Source organism: Microplitis demolitor, chromosome 7 (assembly GCF_026212275.2).
Source record: "Microplitis demolitor isolate Queensland-Clemson2020A chromosome 7, iyMicDemo2.1a, whole genome shotgun sequence".
NCBI classification, from domain to species: Eukaryota; Metazoa; Arthropoda; class Insecta; order Hymenoptera; family Braconidae; genus Microplitis; species Microplitis demolitor.
The window spans coordinates 584865-607307 of NC_068551.1; the positions used below are offsets into that span (position 1 = coordinate 584865).

Here is a 22443-nt window from a genome sequence, read left to right on the forward strand (position 1 = left end):
TGATTGTTATTAAAGACAATTGAAATAGTCACAACAAATAAACAGAAAATCGGATCGGGCCGCGACGAGCGGGGATGTTATTATCTCAAACCATCAGGTGGTTCGTTGTGACAAAGGACTAGATGTACGGTTGGTGGATGGGTGTATTGCATTAACGTGAATCCAGGGTGGGAACGTTAATCGAATCGTTAGGATTGGTAACAGCCCGCGGGAGAGAATAACAAGCCCCTGTCCGAACTGCCAGTAATATAATCCCGCGGCTGCACTCCATTCCCACGAGTTTACCGTTTATGCCGAGCACTGTCTCACTTATCTGTATACACTGTTCATTGTTCCTCATATGCATGTTGTGTGTTTGTGAGCTCTGAGCTGTGAGTCGTGAGCGACTAACACGTAAATACTAACATTATGCCGATCATGCATTTTGTAACACTCAACAATTAATGCCTTTTCGTATTGTGGTTTTTAATGCCTGATGGATTAATATAACGGAATTAATTCTGTTCGTATATTTTCGCTACACAATTGTATTTTGTTATATTATACAATCGTCATCGTTTATGTAATTATTTTTGCTTCAATATTTAATAGGAATTCAATTTAAATATTAATTAAAAATCCTAGAGTTCACGGTTCGATTTCCGGTTATTGTAAAATATTTTTTTTGAAATTTTGGTTAAATAATTTAAAATTTGAAGCTTGCGGTTCGAATCCTGATCTCGGTAAATCGAAAAAAAAAAAATACAAAACTTCAGGTTAAGTATTTTTATTAATTATTATTAAATAAGTTTTTAAATTTTTTTTTATAAGCGAATTAATTTATTAATTTTAATAAAATTAAAAAAAGTAGCGTAAGTTTATTATGTCGTAAAAAAAAAAAAATTATCATTTATTATTCAACGCGATACACTAGATTATCAAGTTATACTAATGAGAAAAAAGATCCTCTGGAGGTATAATATAAAAAAACCGGTGGTTAAGTTAATGCACGGTAAGAGTAGAAAAGTGTTACGACACGTAAGTGGAGAGATAATGTGTTTACACGAGAAAATGTAGCTGAGAAAAAATAAAGCTAAAAAATAGGAGCCTCTGTTATAAACATCATGAGCTCCTTTACAGTCTGAGCACGAGGCTTTACGACAAAGTGTGACACTTGTGACGCACTGTGTGCGAGTCAAGTTTATTAGAGTACTGCAGCCGTGCCGCGATGTTAAATAAAACTAGCGAAATCCTAAAAATATATATATGACCTAAGAAGCTGGAATTGAAGATTTTTTTATCACTACGGTGCTTAAAATTTATATAGATATAAATGCGGTGTTATTTTTAGTTTTTTCCAAGACGACATGTGTTTCGGGTATATTTTCCATTTACGACCTCAGATGAACAACAACCTGAACACTTTACGATACCAAATAAAAATATATACAAGTTTGAGCTCTCGAGCTTGTCTGAGCTTCCTTGCTTCTACTCTAGCTTTAACAACTCATACATTTTTTATTTCTCTATATAAAAATCAAATTAAAAATATAAGAAGTAGTCTTGCAATAAAAGAAAAATTTCTATTTTCTTTTTTGTTTTATCGAAACCTATAAGTGAACGGTAATAAATTTTATTTTTACAGTAAATACTTCAAAGACTTGAAAAAAAAAATTTTTTTTTAAATTTCTTTTAATTGATATTTATAGTAACTATTAATTTTTCAAAATACAAGCTTCAAAGAATGAAGGGAAAAAATGCATTATTAAATTAGTTTTTTATGAAGCTTATAATAATAATAATAAAATTTTTATTTGCCTAAAGCAAAGAGTGGTAATTTTTCTTTGTTCAATGACAAAAAAATAGTATGAGTATAAAGAGTAAAATGAAATAAAGAATGGAGTAGAAGAAGGGATCATCGGATTAACCACTATGGCGCCCAGCGCGTGCTTAATCGTAGCGTGCATAAGTAAATTGCCGTGAGTAAAAAAAGATAGTTGTTTTAAATATGAATAGACATGTTTAATCTGACTCACATGTGAATGAGCTTAAAAAACAAGAGTATAAATATGGTAAACTGCTTTATCGAAGATTTATGTTTACACTGAAAAAAATCAAATTTTAGTAAGAACAATACTTGCTTAATCGGTAAATCAAAAAATGATCACATTATTAATTCCATATCTAAGTTGAAAATAATTTTCTTGACAGAAGGGAATAGGAACGTATTTACACTGTTTCGAAAAAAAGCAGCATATGCATCGCATGAAATCTTTAAAATTTCACACTAAAAATATATTGAAAATTTTCAATAATTTCTTGTCAGAAAAAAATACAATTATTTTTTATACTTTTTTTCTCTCTGTAATGTGTAATTTTATTATTTCGCGTTTCGGGTTTTTAAAAGAATTAATATCTTTAGTGATAAATGAGTGAGTAATTTATGGAGCGGTTTATTGTTTTTAATGCACCGTAAGGTATTTTATTTTATTAATTGTACAGTTAACGGATTATTGCGTTGGTTGTAATTAATAATTAATTGGGAAGTCACGTAATATTTTAATCATTACAGCAAATAAAGCTTTGCAATATATATCAGATATTAAATTACGTTGTTGTTTGCATTAATTGATTCAGGGAAAATATATCGCTTAATTTATTGCGAATTTATCTTATCATTTTTCAATGGATTTTGTAAATGTTTACGGACAAATTTAAGTTTAAATATTTTCGGACAGTAATTAAGTTAATAGTTTCTGCTTTTGGTTACAGATGTTCTGTTTTGCCTCATTAAAGTAATGATACATTTATGCTGTAGTCATATTCGATGCTAAGTTCCTTCTTAGCTTTAAATTACAACCTAGTAGGGATTGTTTAAAATTTAATATTGCAATTTGCATAGAGCTTACAACTAATGAGCGTTATTAAATTTAATAGTATAGATTTTGAGTAAGAGAATATTAACGAACGCTGTTTCTTGATCTCAGGTTAAAGGAAATTAATGATAATGAGGTTGAATTTGATAATTAATATTTTAAGATGAAAAAAAAATTACAAGTCGTGAAATTTTGATCTTTGCTCATGATTTTTATACGGAATATTTTATGAAGTTTACTTTGTTCCTTTATGACAGAATTAAATTTTAGATAATCAGTCCCTCGTTACTTTGGAATTTAGAGTATAAGGAACTATTCAAATGAATGGCTTTACCATTAAAGTTTTCAAAAGGTTTCTCAAGCGTCAGCAGAAAACTTCATTTCAATACGAAAATTTATTTTTATTTTCTTAAGAAGATTTGACTTTTTTTTATTTCAAATGTTTTAAAATCTAAGAAAGTCAAACGTCGAACCCGCAAAAATTTTATTATTCACTATCGTTAATTAATTTCAAGTACTCTGAGAATTATTTCAAAAGTATGGAAAAAATTAATTTTTTATCGAAATTAGAATTCATATCTCCCGCGCATGTTAATTTTTATATTTCGCGCCTTTTTAATTTAAAAAAATTTTTTTAACAATTATTTGAAAGTTTGTGAACAGGAGAATATTTTTGAACTTACTTTGGGATAATGAATCGGAATAGTTGATGTATATTGGAATGATAAACTTCCTGGGTAGCCATAATAAGTGATATTCATAATTGGCGTCTGTGTATCGTCAAAATACGCAAAAACCATTTTTTTTCCACTAGGTGAAAACCACAAAGCCTTGTTGGAATTAAAAACTTCCTCTGTAACAAAAATAAAATTAATGTTACATAAAATATGAAACGTAAATTAATTGGGTATTGAGATTAATTATAATTATTTGTAGTTAATTATCATTATTAACTCGGGTACTCATTATAAAAATAACTAGGGCTGGTAATTTATTAAGTGAGAGTAAAAAATGTAAAATAAAAAGTTGAAAGTAAGGTCGGATAAGAGGTAAGGAATAAAAAGTAAAAAATTGTAAAGATAATTCTTTTGAGAAGAGTGGAAATCCGCAAAGTAAGATAGAGGAATGTAAAAATATATAAAAAAAAAAAAGGAAGTAAACTTGAGTATTTTCATTGAGAGGAAAGAAAGAAGGTTGAAATGAGAATTTGCTCGAGTTGTGAAAAAAAAAAAGTGGTTATCTGTTGGAATGACGAGAATGTCGGTTGATGGTTAAAAAAGAGGTTTGAGTCAAAAAAGAAAAATAGAAATGAAAAATAATAAAAATAAAAAAAAATTATTAAAAAGAGAAAGGATAAAGAAGAGAAAAAGTAAAAAGGTCCTTTTTGAACATCTTTAGCAGGAGTAGCGGTGGGTGGGGGGGTGAGAAGGTATCCTTTTGTTCCTGACATGGAATTTTCAGAGCCGCACGTTCCCGAAGCTTTTGAGACGCGTTATTTTCTTTGATACCATCCAGTCCCAGATTTACGGAGTTATGTCAAAAATTTTAGTATTTTTTTTTTGACATTAAATTAAACTTTTAATTAATAAATTGAGTCTATATTTTAATTAAAATATTTAATTAGTATTCACTTATTTTTAGTTATTTATGAATTCTAAACGGAATTTATAATCGAAATTAGAATGTTATGATACTGAGCGTCTGTGGATTAAAAGCGTCTTTGTAAAGTGATCTAAAGCCTGCAGCTGAATTCCACATGACAGTTTATTAAATTAATATAATTCACTTTATAAAATTACGATCTCAATTAATTTATTTCCACAAAATTTTCACATAATTCCTCATTTCATATAAAAATAAAATTAAATACAAAAATCATGAAGTTTTTATTTTTTCAGAGGATTTAAAAAAAAGTAGAGCAAACTTTTTAAAAATAATTTTGAGCAATAAATTAAAAATATAGGGAATAAAAAGTAAGAATAAGTAAGATCTAAAAAGTAACGAGTCCTTTATTTGAAGCATCTACCAAATGGGCTAGCTAATAAGCTAATAGACTTAAAGGTTTTAACCTTAGACACATAAACTCGAGTATCTTGGAGAAGTTTAAGTATCACTCTCTCCTTCATTAATTATCTTAACCCCCAAGTTATTTTATTCTCCTCCTATCGCGGAGCCTCTACTACTAGTAAGTAAAAGTAGAAAAGTCTCACTCGAGTCAGGCCTTAATGTAAACTCGTTTCTTAAGACTATCAAGCTTTACTCTCTCCTCGCTCTTCTCTCCACATAACACAGGAAGTAAATGCTCAGTTAAGTCGGAAGACGTCAAATAGCTTACGTTCATAAAACCCTCGCCCGGTTTAACAAAAATTCACTTACTGGAGCCTTGAGTCGTGTTAAAAATTCATAATTAAGTTCTTTAATTTCTGAGTGGGATTTTTCTGGGTCAGTGGGTCGGATTAAAGGCTCGTTCGCTTGCTCGCTCACTTGGAGCTTGAAAGGCTCGTCTTTAAGAAGCTCTCGAGGGAGATGAAATTCCGCAATGTCTCTGCCGTCCAATCGACTTGCGCTATTCGTTATTTATTCAACAGCCGCGGGTGACGGCCGGTTGAGAGATAGTAGTTAGCCGGATGTCACATTGGGATGCGCTCTTGGCATTTGAATCATTTCCCTGGAGGTATTGAACTGATCGTGACGAGACTAAAAGGAAAGTGAAATAATACTGGATAGATAGATCTTTTATATTTTATTTCTATCGACTCTTTTTCAATCTATCTCAATATTTATTAATATTTCAAGATATTTTATATTTACTTGGAATCCTAATAATAAAAGTATCTTATTTATGTACCGAACGGTATTGCATCTCACAGTAAATAAGAAATTTTTTTAATTAACTGTAAAAAAAAATTTCGCGTAAAATGGATGATTTAGAAAAAAAAGATATCGATTGTAGCTGACGGCCTTCGATACTAATCGGATACTATTAACGAGGTAGGATTTGCGAATGGGATCTTTATAAATCCGCCTTAGAGTTCTGTCAGCCATCACAAATTTTCAATATACCCGTGATTTAAATCGTTAACTAACGGATAGAGAGATTACACACATGAATTATTGAATTGAAATTATATTAATTTATTTTAAGCTTGATAGTGATAATAATGACGAGTAGATTAGGATCAAACTGAAGAAGAACAAGTGGTTTAATTAAATAAATAAATTTTTTTTTAAAAACTTTCGACATACGGGCACTTGACGATCCCTCAATGATATGCTGTGACACAAAATAAGACAAACTTTTCCCTTCCAGTGGAAAACGAGACGTTAAACTTTTTCCATTTTACTTCCGTAATCCTGTTAATTGACTGTTTTTTTCGGACGAGCGAGAGTGAGAGAGGAAAAAGTTGAGGATTGCGAGAATGATGAGGGTTGAAGGGAAAAAGAAGGAGTTCCCGGGTATGAGTTAACTGGGGGTTTATTCCAACTAACAAGGAGTTTCGGATACCTGGGAAAAGAGGGAGAGGGGTGGGAGGGGTTGCAAGTGAAAGAAGGGATAAATAAGCCTGTAGAGTACCGCGTGATACGAGTCAACTCATGCATAGTTAAATTTTCTACCCGCGCAAATGTACAATGCGAGAGTTCTCCTAGTTTTCTCTACTCATTTTCCTCTATTTCGTTTTGCGCTAAAACTTTTTGGTAAAACCCTTTATTATTATTGTCATTTCATAAATGTTTAATATTTAATATAAATTACTTTAATATATTTTTTTTTTATTATGATATTTAAATTTTAAAAAATATTGTCCATAATTCTCTTTGATATATTAAACTGCCAAGAATATAAATAAAAAGATCCCCGAAATTGATATACTGTCGAAAGGTCCATAGGTCGTATTTTAAAATTATGTTACTTGAATTTTAACAGAAAAAATATATATAATAAATAGAATTCAGTATTTGAGACACTTATATCTGATATTGTTTGAAAAAAATTATTAAAGAATTTTTCTCTCTAAAAATTCCCAACTAACGATACGGAATTCGCGGGTCGAGTTTAACTTTTGAGTGTTTATTATTAAATGTGGATTTGAAAAAAAAATTTCAGCTGGAAAAATATTTTTCCATTTCCAATCAAAGTCAGCAGTATCAATTTATGACTAATGAAATTATAAAATTTTTCCTTTTAGCTGAAATTCAATTGTACAATACCTCGTTGATATTTAATAATAAAATATTTTTCAATGAGTCATATTAATTAAACTTTTACAAAGTCATTGTGCAGAAATGAAAATACATATCTATTATATCAAACAAAAATAACATCATGGACATATTTTCATTAAAAAAAAAAAAATAAAATAAAAATAATAGCTCGCATTTTGTATTTAACAATCAAATTATTGGAGCAGAATGTACGTATATATTTATAATCAATGATATGAAATACAATAGTTTTGAAAAGTATACGAATTTAAACAAAAATGATTATTATTATTATATATATACATATTATTGTCAGAGATACTTTCTCATTACTTTATTATATATTTATGCATATGCGTACGTAATAGATCGTGGAAAGTAAAAAACAAAAAATCTAAAATAAAAAGTGAAACAAATGGGGACAGAGCGGAAAAAAATAGATGTTGACTGACGAAAGCTAATATATGAATGCGTAAACTGTAAGCACAGTCCTGCTGAACGTACTAAAGCACATGAATTATTGCTGCGACGGGATTTCAAGCCCTATATGTATATATTTGCACATAAATATAATATATACATGTATGTATACGTTACAATACATGGTGTAGCGCAATGTCTGGAAATGGGTTAATATATGTTCCAAATACAAGTCTACGAATGTCGCAGCTCCCATGAGAATTCCGAGTGCCACCTCGAGATATTACTTGCTCATGATAAATTGACATAACCACGAATCCTCGACCGACAAACCCGACAACAAAAAATCTACATATATTTATATTTTTAATATGCATTAGTGCTTATTTATTGTCATTTGATATTTGGCCGAGATGGGAAAAAATTACGACCCGGGTTAAAAATTCGTGACTTGATTTTTATTTATTCTTTCGGTGGAAAATCAGTTTTCGAGGCTTCAAGAAAATTACTATTTTTTAAAATAAAAAAATATATAAAACTAACCTTCATAAACCCAATCAGGAACTCCATTAAAGACACTTCTGAAAACGCCATTATATGTAATCTGATAATCTTTAGGTTTTTCTGCTTGCGGTCTGTAGTAAATATTATTAAGATGAACATAGACAAGCGCATTGCCGGCGGACGCCCATGTGGCGAGCTGGAGACTCGTTGAATTTCCCACCGTGAGTAGAGTGTCTTCCCTGGAAGCACAACACATCCACAATGTTATTAATGATTTATTTCAAGCTCCAATAACTCGATCGTAAAATCGATTAAACGCCGTGGCGATAAAACTGGTATCGATGATATCGAGAAAATTGCAAGTCTCTCCCATTTGCTGCTTCACTATCCTACACTAAACCCATAAACTAAACTTTATATTACATTACATTTAAAAAAAAAAAAAATAATAATAATAATAATAATAATAATAATAATAATAATAATAATAATAATAATAATAATAATAACAAAAAAGAATTGCTAAGACTAAAAAAATTCAATTATTTTTTGGCATCTCAATTTATTGATACACAAATCAAATTTAACGACTGCTTCCTAAATCTTAATGGTTATGGATCGTTGGCTTATGCCTTTAAATCGTATTTGTATTCCTCGCGAGTACAAACGATACATTTTATTTATTTATTTTTTTTTCTTCTTTGAAAACTTTCGACGACGTGCCAATAGGGGACGTCTGATGTATTCAATATTAATGAGGAATAAAAAGCACTTGCGTTTTTTTTTTGTTAAGAAAAAAAAAGTTATTTTACATTTTAATAAATTACAAAACTTTTTTTCAGTGTGTCTATCATAGAACACTTATAAAATACGTAATTAATTAATTAATTAATTAATTAAAAAAAAAAATCCGGATCCGAAGGAATTAGAATTTCTTATTGACATTGGAAATGAAAAATTTTGTGGTATAAAATAATAAATTTAATGAATTTCTTAAATAAAGCCGGTGAGTTTATTGCAGGAAAATATTGAATCGCAATATGTGTGGGTTTACCAAAGGGTTGTAAGCTTTTGAGTGAATGAACTATGGACCTCAGAAGCCTTCATCCGTATTGTACTTAATACTCTTTGGTATCTTTGCTCATACACGTAAACTCGTCGGTCGTACTCGACTTAACTGCTACATAGAGGTAAGTACGCCTCGACACGATGATAACGTTGAAGACTACAAAGTTAAAGGCTTAGAGACTGTGCTCTTACATTCTACCTATCTCGTTATTTTACGTCCAATCGATATTAAATTTCAAACACGATAAGTTTGTTTGCCTTTACATCCTTTATATCAACAATAACAATAATAATAAAAATGATGATAAATATTAAATTCCGTTTTTAACGTAAATTCTGTATCTCTACACGCTAAGAATTTTATGGTAATGATTACTATCTCATGGTGGTAAAATTAATTTTTTTCTCATGATATCAATTACTCTCACAATTATTGTAAGATTCACAATATAATATGTTAATAATTAAAATACACGATGGCAATAGTTACCATCTCGGGTGTTAAATTTGTATAATAATCATTATCACAAAAATAGTAGCTATTAACATATCACATGACAAATATTACAATCACTCGATGATATTGTTCACAGTAGAATGATGGTAGTAGCTGCTACCTCGTGATCGTAATCATTACAACTTTGTATGGCGTATTATCATCCCCAATGAGAATGATTGTCATAAAGTTCAAAATTAGACTAGACAAAAAAATTTCTCCATTTTGATGATAAGAAATTATATGTATATATATATATATATATATATAATAATCATTGATAATAATATATATAATTATGTGTATAGTAAACATTGCTACCGAAAATTAGAAATGTTGCTATCTGTGATGTGAGTGATTACTATTATTGGTGAGAGTGATTATTATTTGGGAATATTAATAGTCAGCATCATATGATGGTTTTTAATAGCATTATTGTATAAAATTCTAAAATTACTATAAAATATGGTAACTATTAAATATCCTCGATGAGAATCATTATCATAAAATTATCAGCGTGTATGAATATAAAATCTTCAAAGGACTCTTACAGCTCAACTATTGGTTTTATAAAAAAAAGTGTCTGATACATTTTTGTAGAAAATTTAATTTTCTACAAAAAACAATCTTAGTGTTATCCCCGAAAAATTGTTTGTTCAGAAGTTATAGGCGTATGGAGGCTAAAAAATTTCTTAATAATTCTTATGAAGGTGACCTAGATGCCCTTCATATAAACATTATTATCTAGCGCTCCCATTTGTCTGGACCCTGTTGATATAAATTAATTTTTATTACCGATAAATATATCGGTAGATAATAAAAAATTTATCATTGTTTGTTGATTTATAGAAGGGCTGAATTTTAGTTCCGTGCGTTAAAGTGATAACTGAGGATTAAAAAAAATCCGAGATTTAGGGTCGGAGATTTTCCGACGATAACGCGGTGGAAATCTGCGTCTTTAAATCGGAAAAGGGGCTGTAGGTCGTTGAGCACACCCTGACCTGCAGCCACCCGAACAGAGGGGAGTTATCATACATAGTACTAAGAAAAATATATAAAGACGCAGCTGAATATCTTGAGGATAAGCTCCAACCATTTTTTATCCTTGTCCCTCGTCTCAAATCCTATACACTTCTTATCCTTTGCTCTAAGTCTTTCAAGTTCACCGATCTGCTAACTTTTTCTTCATTCACTTATACACTTACTTTTTTCTCTTTTCTTATCCTTTTTCGTACGTTGGTTTTTTGGTTTTATTTTTTTGTTTGATAGATTTGATAAGAAAATTATCAATTTTTTTCTTTGAACAAATTTTAACACGAATTCAAAGTAATGTTCTACTTTATTTCCATACATTGTCTGATATATTTTAATAAATATATGAACATTTGATATATGCGATTTCTGATTCCTACTTTTTTATTTTTAAACTTTGCTATGAAAATTGAAAATTACAAAAAAAAGGAAGTTATAGATTTCAGTCCGGTTTTCGAAAATCAGATTTTTTTCAAGTCTCGACGTTTCGAGGTCCTATGATGCTATGTTGACTATTTTCAAATAGACGTCCATGTATATCTACAGGGTCAATTGTTGTTCAGATTTTTGAAAATTATTTTTGTAATATTTATTTACTCAATAGAACCATGAAAAAAAAAAGTTATTATCGTTTGATTTTACAAATCTAATGACCTGCAGTTATATATGTCTATACATATATTTATTCCGTGAGTTTAAATTGGTGAAATCGAAAAATATCTATGACAGATTTTTTATCGCATTTATTTTTTATTACCCTCGAGACCAGATAATCCGATAACACGAACATGGCCGAGAGCATTTTTTGTATGCGCGTTTTAAATTTCGAAGCCAATAAAATAGCCATTGCTATTGTGATATCTTGAATTTTTGTATAGAGTTAAATTTCACCCGATTTACCTGCACCCATTTTGCCTCTGAATACCCTCGATGGTTTGTGAAAAATTCACATGCTCGGCATAGATACTTATGTTACGTATTTATCCAAATATAAAAATTGTATAGGGATAAATATGTTATGTGAATAGAAGGAAAAAGTAAAAAAAAATTAGCATCGATTTTAATGTGCGTTCATTCGAAGGAGTTTAAATCTCGTAAACGGATTCCTAGGAACGTGCGGTTTGGCTGATTGATCGTTTACCAAAGTACCGATGTAACGAAAATTTTTTTTTTTTTATTAATTTTATGATTAAACGTCAGTTTCAATAAAACTGTGCAGTCAGATTGTTATTTAATTACGGAATTTAATTGAAAAAGGGGTTTTACTTTTTGAACATTAGTTCGAGCTAGTTGGATACACAAAAATACGCAAACTGAATAATTATACAATACATGAATAAAAATATATATTTCAATTAATATAGTGATGGAATATAGAAGTTTTAATTAAAAAAATGTTATTTTTGACTTATATATGTCATTAGTATGATTGATTGAATATAAATTTCCTGACCTGATTCGCTCAATTTATTTCAAAAGTATGACATTTATTACTTTATCAAATTAAATATATATAAAGGAAAATAATGCAATATCTTAAATATATCATCCCTTTGTGTCAAACTTTTTTGTGCGATACTGCACTATAAACGTCACACAAATGATCGATTAATACTCTCGAGTTTTCAGTGCAATTAGAAATTGTCGCGGCATTTTTTTGCTGACAAACGTGAGATGCACGTTATTCTTTTCAATCATTTTTTTATTGCTTGACATACATATATATCACATTACAGCTGCCGTAAAGGCGAATTCTAGCAAAAAGCGCTATTGAAAAGGTACAAGGGCGTATAAAAAGATTATTTCGCTTCCAATCGATGTTTTATTCGTACAAAAATATAAAAGTGAAAAAATACAAATTTTACTCATTATTACTTTTTTTATACGCCATTATGATCCTCGGAATGAGTGTCAGGAGTCAATATGGGCGTATAAAAAAATTTTGAATTGCCAAAATTTGTATTTTTTCATTTTTTTATTTTTCTGAATGAAAAAATTATTGAAAACCATAAATTTTTATACTCTCGTAGTTCTCAGGTCTTCTTTATATATTTATATATATATATATATATGCCCTTATATCTCTAATGTGATATGTGTATAATACTCTATTCTTTTTACATAAAATACTTGCATTGTCATTAAGAAAATCTAAATAAAGAAACATATGATATTTCTATATTATTTTATCTTTGTTTTATAAATATATATAAAGTTAACAATAAAAAAAAAATTTTGCGCTGCAAGAAGCTCATCTAAAGTTTTTAAATTGAAAAAAAATTCAGTTCAATTGTTATTATTATTATTATTATTATTATCATTATTGTTATAGGTATTGATATTGTTACTGTTATCACTATTATCTGGTGAAGAAAAAAAGTTAATTTAATGTAAAAATTGTTTTACCAAGAGGATAGTCTTGAAAAGTTTTAATTTAAGATCTTGCGTAAAAAAATAGATGGACGTTAAAAATAATAAAAAATGTAAAGCTGTTTGTAGAAGCGGTATGAAAAAGAGAGACGGTAAAGTAGAAATTTAAAAGTCGTAAGTAAGGGTTGAGTGTGTCTGAAGGAAGTGACGATAAAGAGGAGTAGAAAAAAAAGTTGCAAACGATGCGAAAATCTTCAGCTGAGTTTCAAAACATCGTTTAAACTTATTTTTCTAATCATCCGCTTTCTGTTATTCACTTTTTCATTTTATTTCTCTATTGTTATTATTTTCAGTGCGTTCTTAAATATTAAGTCACTGGAAAAGAGGGAGAAAACCAGCGACTACTTAATTTCTGCGGCGTTTTAAACTTCTCGACTTATTTGAGACCGTAAAATCTCGTTTCAGATTAAAATGCTAATTTTTGAATAATCTAGTGACTTTTTTTTTATTATAAATATAAAAAATAATTTATTTTTGCCACTAAAGTTTTTTTTAAACTACATTTTACTGCTTAACTATTGGGGAAAAAGATTATGATTATAGGTCATTTTAAAGGTAATTTAATGAGGAAGTCATAAAAAAATATATCATTCCTTAATATTCAAAGTCGTAGGAGTTATAAATTTTAAAAACCGACCTTTAAGAATTATTAAAATTACTACTGATTAAAAAGGGAATTAATTAAAAATTTATAACTTTCAGGAACTTCAATATTAAGGATTCATTTATTTTTTATTTAAATCCTCATAAATTTCCCTTCAAAGTGCACCAGAATGACGAGAGATTTCGTCAATAATTACTGTAGAAATAAATTAATTATAAACCCAAGTAAATTCCAGAAACTGATTCATAACTTCTAGACTAATTATCGGAAATAAATCAGTAGGAAAAATAAAATAAAAAACAAGTCGGTAGAACTAATTACTATAAGTCTGAAAAACATAATTACTTACATAGTTTTCAAATTGACGATCCGATACTGAGCGAGGTAGGTGTACCGAAAGAACTGCAACAGAAAATGACGTAATGATTAAACAAATAAAATTTCATTGTAAAAAAATGTATTAATCAATAAATAAATATTTATCGTTATCAATATTTTCAGCAGTTAGATTTATTTTGAAATCGAGCGAGTTTCCAAACAGCCAAGTAAAGAAAAATTCCATAACATGTTTATTGAATTGAATACGCGGGATTTTAAGCTTTGTTGTGAAATATCCGCATTCACACACAGAAACACACCCGTATATATATTAATATAAATATGTGTATACAAATATCTCGGTATTATAACAGTAAATCGTACATAGTTGGAGCTAGAGACGGCTATTAATAGTCAACAGTTCTCAGCAATAAATAATAGGTTGTGTCGGTACGGGAGATAGCATTCAGTATCGAGACCTCGTCATCAATAATGCTCGTCGATATGGAAGGATTCATAGTGCCCCGGTGCTATTTTGCTTCCATTAACTCTTTCAGAGATATGTGATAAATCATTTCTACGAATACATACTAACGCTTTTGATACTATCGCATGATACGTTATTTTCGCGGCTACTATACTCTCTCTCTCTATATATATATATAAAATACCTTCTATTCAAGTAAATATATGTATGCAGGTATACATGCTTTGATCCTGAACAGCTATTAGAGTTAACCGAGAATAGAGGTTTGTCCTGGTGAGCCACTACCGTTTCCACTTATCAAAAGCTCTCTACATTTAAGCCCACTCACTTTCCAAGAGAATCCTCTCTCTAATTATTGACATTCTGAGTTTATTTTATCTACTTGAGGATATTTAATATATTTTTTTATCATAAGTTGAATTTTTTTAGATCAAAGAGACCGATTTTTAAAAATTACACTGACAGTTTCAAAATTATTAATTTTTGTACCGCGAAATTTTTCAAATGCATGTCAAAAGTATGTAATTAAATTTTTGTTTATTCAAATACTAGCATATTAAATAATTCATGATAATAATTCAATTAATTTCGTAGTAATTTTTTTTTTCATATGAAAATTTGTTTATTTAGTTAAAAAACTAATTAATATTCACTTTAACCGTGAGTATACATTGATGGATGAATAAAATTAAAATTGAAGTTAAATAAATTTTAAAAATAAATTTAATTCCTCACAAATGAAGTTTGTAAATTGGAATGAGAGAAGCGTGTTGGTAAAATAAAAAAATTAAATTAAATTCAACTAAAGTTTGAAGTTGAATTAATTTAAAATTTGACGATTGATTAATTGACATTCTTGAGTGGCAATCAGCAATTTACGAATTTAATAATAATAATAATAAAAAAAAAAAAAAGTTAATTATCTGAATGGCAGCCGGAAAGGAAGGGAAGAGATTGGAGAGGGGTAGTATGATTTATCTCGAGTGACTGTAAGCATGAAGCGCGAGGGAGCGAGAGGGTTAAGTAAGTGTTAAAGCGAGAGGTTAACTTCTTGCTTAGCCTGCACTTTTGCTCCTCGACTAGCTAATCCGACGGTTTTTCGCATAATCCGGCCCTTTTGGGTACTCTGTTCTCGGCTCAGTGCTTCACGCGGCTCCGAGCACTCGGATTGTTGGCCTATGCACTCAAACACTCGACAAACCCTTCGTGTCGGTCTCTGGTTGTTTTATTTTTTGGCTTTTTTCCAAATTCAAGCATACAGAGTGTGATAAAATAAATTGTCGCTGATAAAAATACCTTTTTGCTTAGGAAAAAAAAAAAAAGTAAACAAAAAAACAGCTTTTATAATTTATTAACATGAACTCTGTCTTCAACTTCGCGAAGTTACGGAGCCAAAACTTAAACTTTTTAAATAAAATCAAGTTGAGAGAAGTTTACATGCCGTAAGTATTAAAGTTGTTTTTCGGCTCCATTGTGATGATAAAACAAAAAATAAAATAACATAATAATAAAATTTAGTTTCGATCTAAATCGCAACCGGAACGATCCGATCGGAGTTGCGTTTAATAGGAAGTCAATGTGAAATTTCCGCTCGTTGCCAAGGCCATTGTTCTGGAAACTGCTTTCTTGCTCCTATATATCTATATAAATATATGTGTGTTTAATTGAGTTATCACACGATTAAATTTATACTTTTATTGCCAAACTAAACCATTAAAATTTTATTACTAATTATTTTTATATTTGTTAATTTTTGCGAGGACATAAATGACGAAATAAAATTTTTTGTTAAATCTGGGGGTTAACTCCCCATATCCCAAAAATATTTGAAACAATTCTGTAGTTTAATTTATATAATAATTCTAATGTAGGGTACAAAGTAATAAGTAATTAGAATATGGAGATAGTAGAAATGAAATTAGATAATGTGAGTGAGATTTGAGAGATTTTATAAATACAGGAGCTTAGACGAGTAATAGTCAGACAGATGGTGTTTGTATGTTTGCGACACTGCTGGTACTTTAAACCGTAGCCATACCGCCCATAGAGTATAGACTAGAGCAGACCAAATGAGAGGAGAGCAGAGAAGAGGGTGGATAGAAATGGAATGGGAGCACATCTACCTAGTCATGTGGCTAGAGATCGTTAACTGGTGGCGAGGGAGCTCGTACACCTGCTCGAAAATTGACCACGCTTCTGCTCGTCTGCGTTATCGCTAATTACGCTACACCACTGGATACATCGCATTCCTACCTGAATTTTCCTACACGTTTAAATCCACATCACTGCTTACTACATACATTTATTTCCATTAACACACTAAATTAACATTTATTATTTCATTATATATTTGTTTGCTCTTATGTATAATTTTATTGAGACTTTGGCGTTCGCTGGTGTCTTACCCTCAGAAAAAAGCGAGCTTGGGTTTCCTTGAAGGTTTACACGCGAGTGTACACACATATATCGATAAGTCACGAACACCATAAGGCTCGATTGGATGAACACTAGTCTGCTGATCTGAGGCTTGAGTATCCTAGAATGTGGGCTCCAAGGTGGAAGAGAACAAAAAGAAGAAGAAGAAGAAGGAATTTCGCTTTAAACTTTATTCAACAACAATGTTCAAGACTCTAGACCAATATTATGTTTCATAGATTCGTTATCGCAGCCAAACGATCCTAAAGTCAAAGTGAAATGAGCGTTTGGATCTGGAGGAAGCTCGAGAGTATTAAGGATCAAATTTATATCGCAATTTGGGTTTCATTAAAATGTTTTTATCTTGCGAAATTCAAATTAAACTAATGAGGAGTGGTATTATTTGTGAGAGGAAAGCTCAAAGAATGCTCTAAAATGTTTTATATTTTTGATGGAAATGGGTGAAAGTGATACTTTTTGGTCATGATCGATGAGGAAAATATTTAAAAAAAGCTATTAGGATTTTTCTTCTGACGCTTTTGTTTAATTTTTATGGGTATCGAGTCAGTAGGAAGTAAAGACTGAATTATTATTATTATTATTTTCTTCTCAGAACTGTATCAAAAAATTTCGACTGTTGAAAATCGAAAAACTAATGAAACTCGGAAAAAATGAGAAAAGCCCCCAATTGTAGAAAACTTTTTGATTCATTTCCGATCAAGTATCAAAAAACATAATTACTTTTTTTCGATAATGACAAAGTGGGAAAATAAAAAAGTTTTTGCGAAAAAAAAAAAAAAAAATTACTGAAAGTAATAAATGGCGGGTAGGTTGATAGGTCATCAAAACTTTGATCCTAATAAAACTTATCAGAGTGTCGTAGGCTCTAAAGCCCGAAGCTTATTATGCCGTAATAAACCTAAGTAATATAACGTATATTAAGCAGATTCACGTCTACAGCTCAGTCCTCAATAGCAAATGGTCTATGGACTCACAAATCTCCCAGACTATGGTATTTAGCCCTTGGGTAAATTCACGTACATCCAATCGAAGATTAACGAGCTTCGAGGTTCCAATGCTTGTCTTTGATTCCTAATGACATTAATCCATTTTCCCCTTCTTCTCCTTCTCGCGTCCTCCTTACCTCCTCTTAACTCTTACTGACAATCCTACTCTATTACTATAAATCCCCCAGGATTTAATGGGAATTATTAATCAGTAGTCGCTTGATCCAATTGATATTTTCATTCGTCGGTTCATTCCGTCCACTGCAATAAATATTTAATCTTGATAATTGCAGCAACATCTGTGTGTAAATTTCCGGTGGGTAGAAAAATAAACGGACAGTTGAACCAGAAAATGACTTTTTCGAGTCGATCCGTACATCCGATGTCGCGTCCGTATCCACGAGCTCAAGTATTTCCAGATATAATAATGCGTTAAGGCTTCAAGTGGATGATAGCGCCAGTAGAATTGGTATCGTGAGTGGAATCGACAGTTTGCGGAAAGTACTTTTCCTGAATTGGTGGGCGACTATTACGAGCGGGTAAAGTCACTTAAAATTAACCGCCATTTCAGAGACTGGTTTGAGCTTACACATGGTTTCAAACAGCAGTTTACGTTTCCTGATAAAATCATGGCTTGTTATATAGTACATTGTTAAATATATGGGCTGTATTATACGGAATTTATTATCTGATAATAAAATTTTAATATTTTAGATGGGGGATAATGTCCGGGATAAAGAGAATTTTTATGGCTGAATTTATGTACAAAATTATCTTACATTTATTTAATGGTATGTTAGCTAATAAAAATTTTTAGTAAATACATTAAATTTAATGTTTATTAAATTTTTTTGTCAAATGCCTAAACGGGGTAACGCGGGCCGACTAAAATCTTGTCGATAGTATATATAAATAAGGGCGCGTTTTATTAATGTCGCATATATTTCGTAATCAATTTTATCTACTGATTAAAAAGCTCTAGTTTATTTGTGATTTGTTATCATTATCAAGAATAATCACATCGCAAATTTCGACCACAATCTGATCAAAAATTCCAGGCACGTTTCGGCGGCATCAAAGTGTTCTTTATATTTATTGACTGTTTAAACAAGAATTAAATTATCAGAATAAACAATCTGAAAGTTAGTAAATAAAATAAGAAAATGGAGTAGCCTGATTGTACTTTGTAATAAATAACAACAATAATCAAAGTAAAAGGGTAAGCTTTGTACATCGGAACATACCACATCGAACAATAGTCATTGGCATATCTAAATTCGGAATACGAGCAGTTCACACTATTGTAGTGAGTTGTAGAGGCTTTTGTTGGTATTCACGCCGTACATCTCCTCTAGCTTCTCTAGCTCTCTAGCTGCACAGTGGCACCACTGTATTCTGCATACAATATAGTGTAGTACAGTATAGCTGTTACAAGACCTAGTATTCTGTTTGATAGATATACCTGGGATTCTCAAGCATGCCAAACTCTTCCTTTACTTCACTTATCATCATTCTCATCCCTCTTCGCTATTTTGCTTCCACCCACAGCTCCCTCTACTCTTTTCTGCCTTACACTGCTCCACGCAGAAAATAATCCATTGAAAATTCAACGATATTGTCACGTGCGTTGTTCGATACAGTGACAAGCTTTTCTTGTAACATCTTCGGGAATTTATTATTATTATTATTTTTAATATAAATATATTTCCTCCAATAAAACTCGAGATTGATACTACTTCCTTTTTTATGTATTTACTTTTATATATATATATATTTATCAATAAAAACTAATATTTTATTCGTTGAAAAATGGGGAAATAGCGTGGAAATATATAAATATATTCTGCACGCGAAACATCAATTCTTATTTTGATTGTCACATTTTTTTATTTTATTTATACATTCATGCACTCAGTCACGGCGAAGAAATAATCGTGCCGATGAGAATTCACCACGCTCCAGATGTCTTATTTATTAATTCTGCCTTTTTGTATAGCTATTTTTTTTTTTTTTTTTTTTTGAAAAGTCTATTTGTGAGCGAACGGTATAAATTGAATTGGGTGTTTTCAATCGTCAAATATTTGTCGTTGAATCAAAATTAAAATGTCTAGTTTCACATTTAATTGATACCTGCTATTCTCATTTTTATGATGCAATAAAATGTTTTTTAAAGACACGCTCTGTTTTATTAAAACTTTTTTATCGATTATCTCTAAAATACAATTTTCCATTTTTAAATTATTGACACTGTAATTTTAACTGGAATATTACTTTCAATCAGTAATAATTCTGTAAAGTATTTTTTTAAAAATTACTATAAAAAATTTCATTTAAAATTCCAAAGTTCTCATAATTTTTACGTTACGTACACTTGTACATGTGAGACGATTTTTGAATCTGCGCCACCTGGCGGCAAAATTTCGAACTGGATATTTTTTTTTCGTTATAACAGTATTTATTTTTTTAAATTTATTCCTTATTTGAAATAAAAATGTATTAATTATTCGCTGTAAAATTTTTCAAATTTTTTTGTTTTAATTTAATCCTCATTTGGTAGAAAAAAAATCCGAGATAATTATATGCAAATGGCCACGTGTAAGCTGTAGCCCTCAAGCAGAGTATTAATGGGCAGTGTTCGATTACCGAAACGATCCGGTCGAACACGTGCGTGTAAGTGCCACCGTGTGCTTCTGCACAACCTGGTTGAACTTGCAAACGCGATATCCTATCTCCGGCAAATCAACATTCGAATCCTGCGCACACTGGAGTGCCGACGCCCTTCCGGACCTCAACCTTTTCACTAAAATTTCTCTCACCCTCTCCCCACTCATATTTATTTATTTATATATTTATTTGTTTTTAAAAAAAAAAAAAATATATATATATATATATATATATATATATATACATCTTCAATATATCATTTCGTTTTTTTGAAACAAATAAATTTATTTGTATTCTGAATACTCGACAACATATTTATTTCAAAAAACGAACATTAATAAAAACATAAACATGTTTATTAGAGAAATAAAAAATAATTTTTTCGACAGCTGAATAGATTTGAAATAAAAACAAACTGATGAAAAAACACATTACTTTTAAAAACAAGTCAAAGCATATTTGTAAATCTGTCGTTACCACAAACGCAGTCCACATCCTATTCAATTCAATACATTTTTTTAAAATACTCTCGTTCACATCCCTACGGTCTATTGACAGATACTTGAATCAAACGTTTTTTTTTATTTCCATTTACTTTAAATTTATTCCCCAGGAAACCCCGGATCGCTAAACGATTATTTCTTTTTTCAGCATAAATCACTTTTTTTAAATCTAAATACAAATTTAGTTACTTAGACTGTAAGAAAAATGAAAAATAAATTTATACCATTGACTTTCGGTCAATGAGTTGTGATTTGTAATATCTGATTTGCGATTAATAAATGGCGTGTTTACGGATCAGATTAACGCGGTTATGCGCGAGTCAATTGTAGTGAATGCGGAAATTCAATCAACATTGTCATCGTTATTAATCGCAATCTCGCAAAATAACCAGCAGCCCTTTTAGTATTTATTAATTTACGAGGATATCAGAGTTAACATTATTCAGAATTTACTATATCCGAGCGATCGTTGAGCATAAACACAAACAATTAAGCTTTAACTAGCAGTAATACTAATCATTGCTTTGGTAAATAGATTCTAGTCTGTTACTATTACCTACACAGCATACCGAATTAGATTTGATATTTTATACAAATATTTTCACAGTAATAACAGCTTGTTTTGGGTTTTATTTCTAGAGACTTACTTATTTAGTTATTCTATTTACTGTGCAGAGAATTTTAGATTTCGTTAATAACTACCCGGAAAATAAATCAATTTTTCAGGTTTGGCCTCACTAAATTCCATCGAATCTAAATACATCTATTTTTTCCAGACTAATATATTAAATACTAGTTAATTTATAGTTGGTCGCATAAAATTTCACGTCAGCAATTCTGGACCAAATTCCCTCTGAAAATTTATCCTCCATCGTCGCCAAAGTGGTTTGAGTAGTTGTTTAAAAAAAATTGCCAAGAATTTCGATCTGGTTTTTCTTCAGGGGTCGCTCTAATAGTCGAGTAATGTACGAATCTATTGGCCAATAGAAAATTCTTCATACATTCCTAAATTTAAGTACCAGCGACAAACCAGCAATTTGGTTTCCTTTTTTTTTATCAAGGACTTGGCTGATTTCAGTTTGAAGAAAACTGATGACTAATCAGTATAATCATCCTAAATTCGAAATTTTTAGAAAATATACAACAATTTCGCCTGAGGCATCAACTGTTTAAGAAATTTTCTTTTCTGATTATTTCATCCGGAAGTAAAAAATTTGACAGATGAATAAATTCTTGATAATAAAAATTGACAGCGCAAAATTTTTCTGGTCTATTGGAGGCACGTGATAAAAATTAGGATTAAAAAAGGTGTGAAAAGTGTTGACTCTTTCGGGGAAATAACAGAAAATACTTAAGAGAAAATAATAATGAAAATAGGGAGGTTTGATCGTTGGCACAAGAAGGCTTTGGTAGCAGTTGCTCAAACGTCAACGCGCA

General features: G+C 30.3%; 1 protein-coding gene across 2 annotated transcripts in view; it reads right to left on the reverse strand.

Annotated features, from left to right (window-relative positions):
- The window catches only part of LOC103575439 (venom dipeptidyl peptidase 4), a 125766-nt gene that overhangs the window by 14359 nt on the left and 88964 nt on the right, over nucleotides 1-22443 (reverse strand). For both annotated transcript variants that reach the window (XM_008555228.3, XM_008555229.3), the window contains 3 exons: nucleotides 13962-14014; nucleotides 8022-8221; nucleotides 3539-3708 (listed from right to left, as the gene is read on the reverse strand). In XM_008555228.3, the coding sequence (XP_008553450.1) occupies nucleotides 3539-3708; nucleotides 8022-8221; nucleotides 13962-14014 (423 nt within the window). The remainder of the gene's footprint in view (nucleotides 1-3538; nucleotides 3709-8021; nucleotides 8222-13961; nucleotides 14015-22443) is intronic.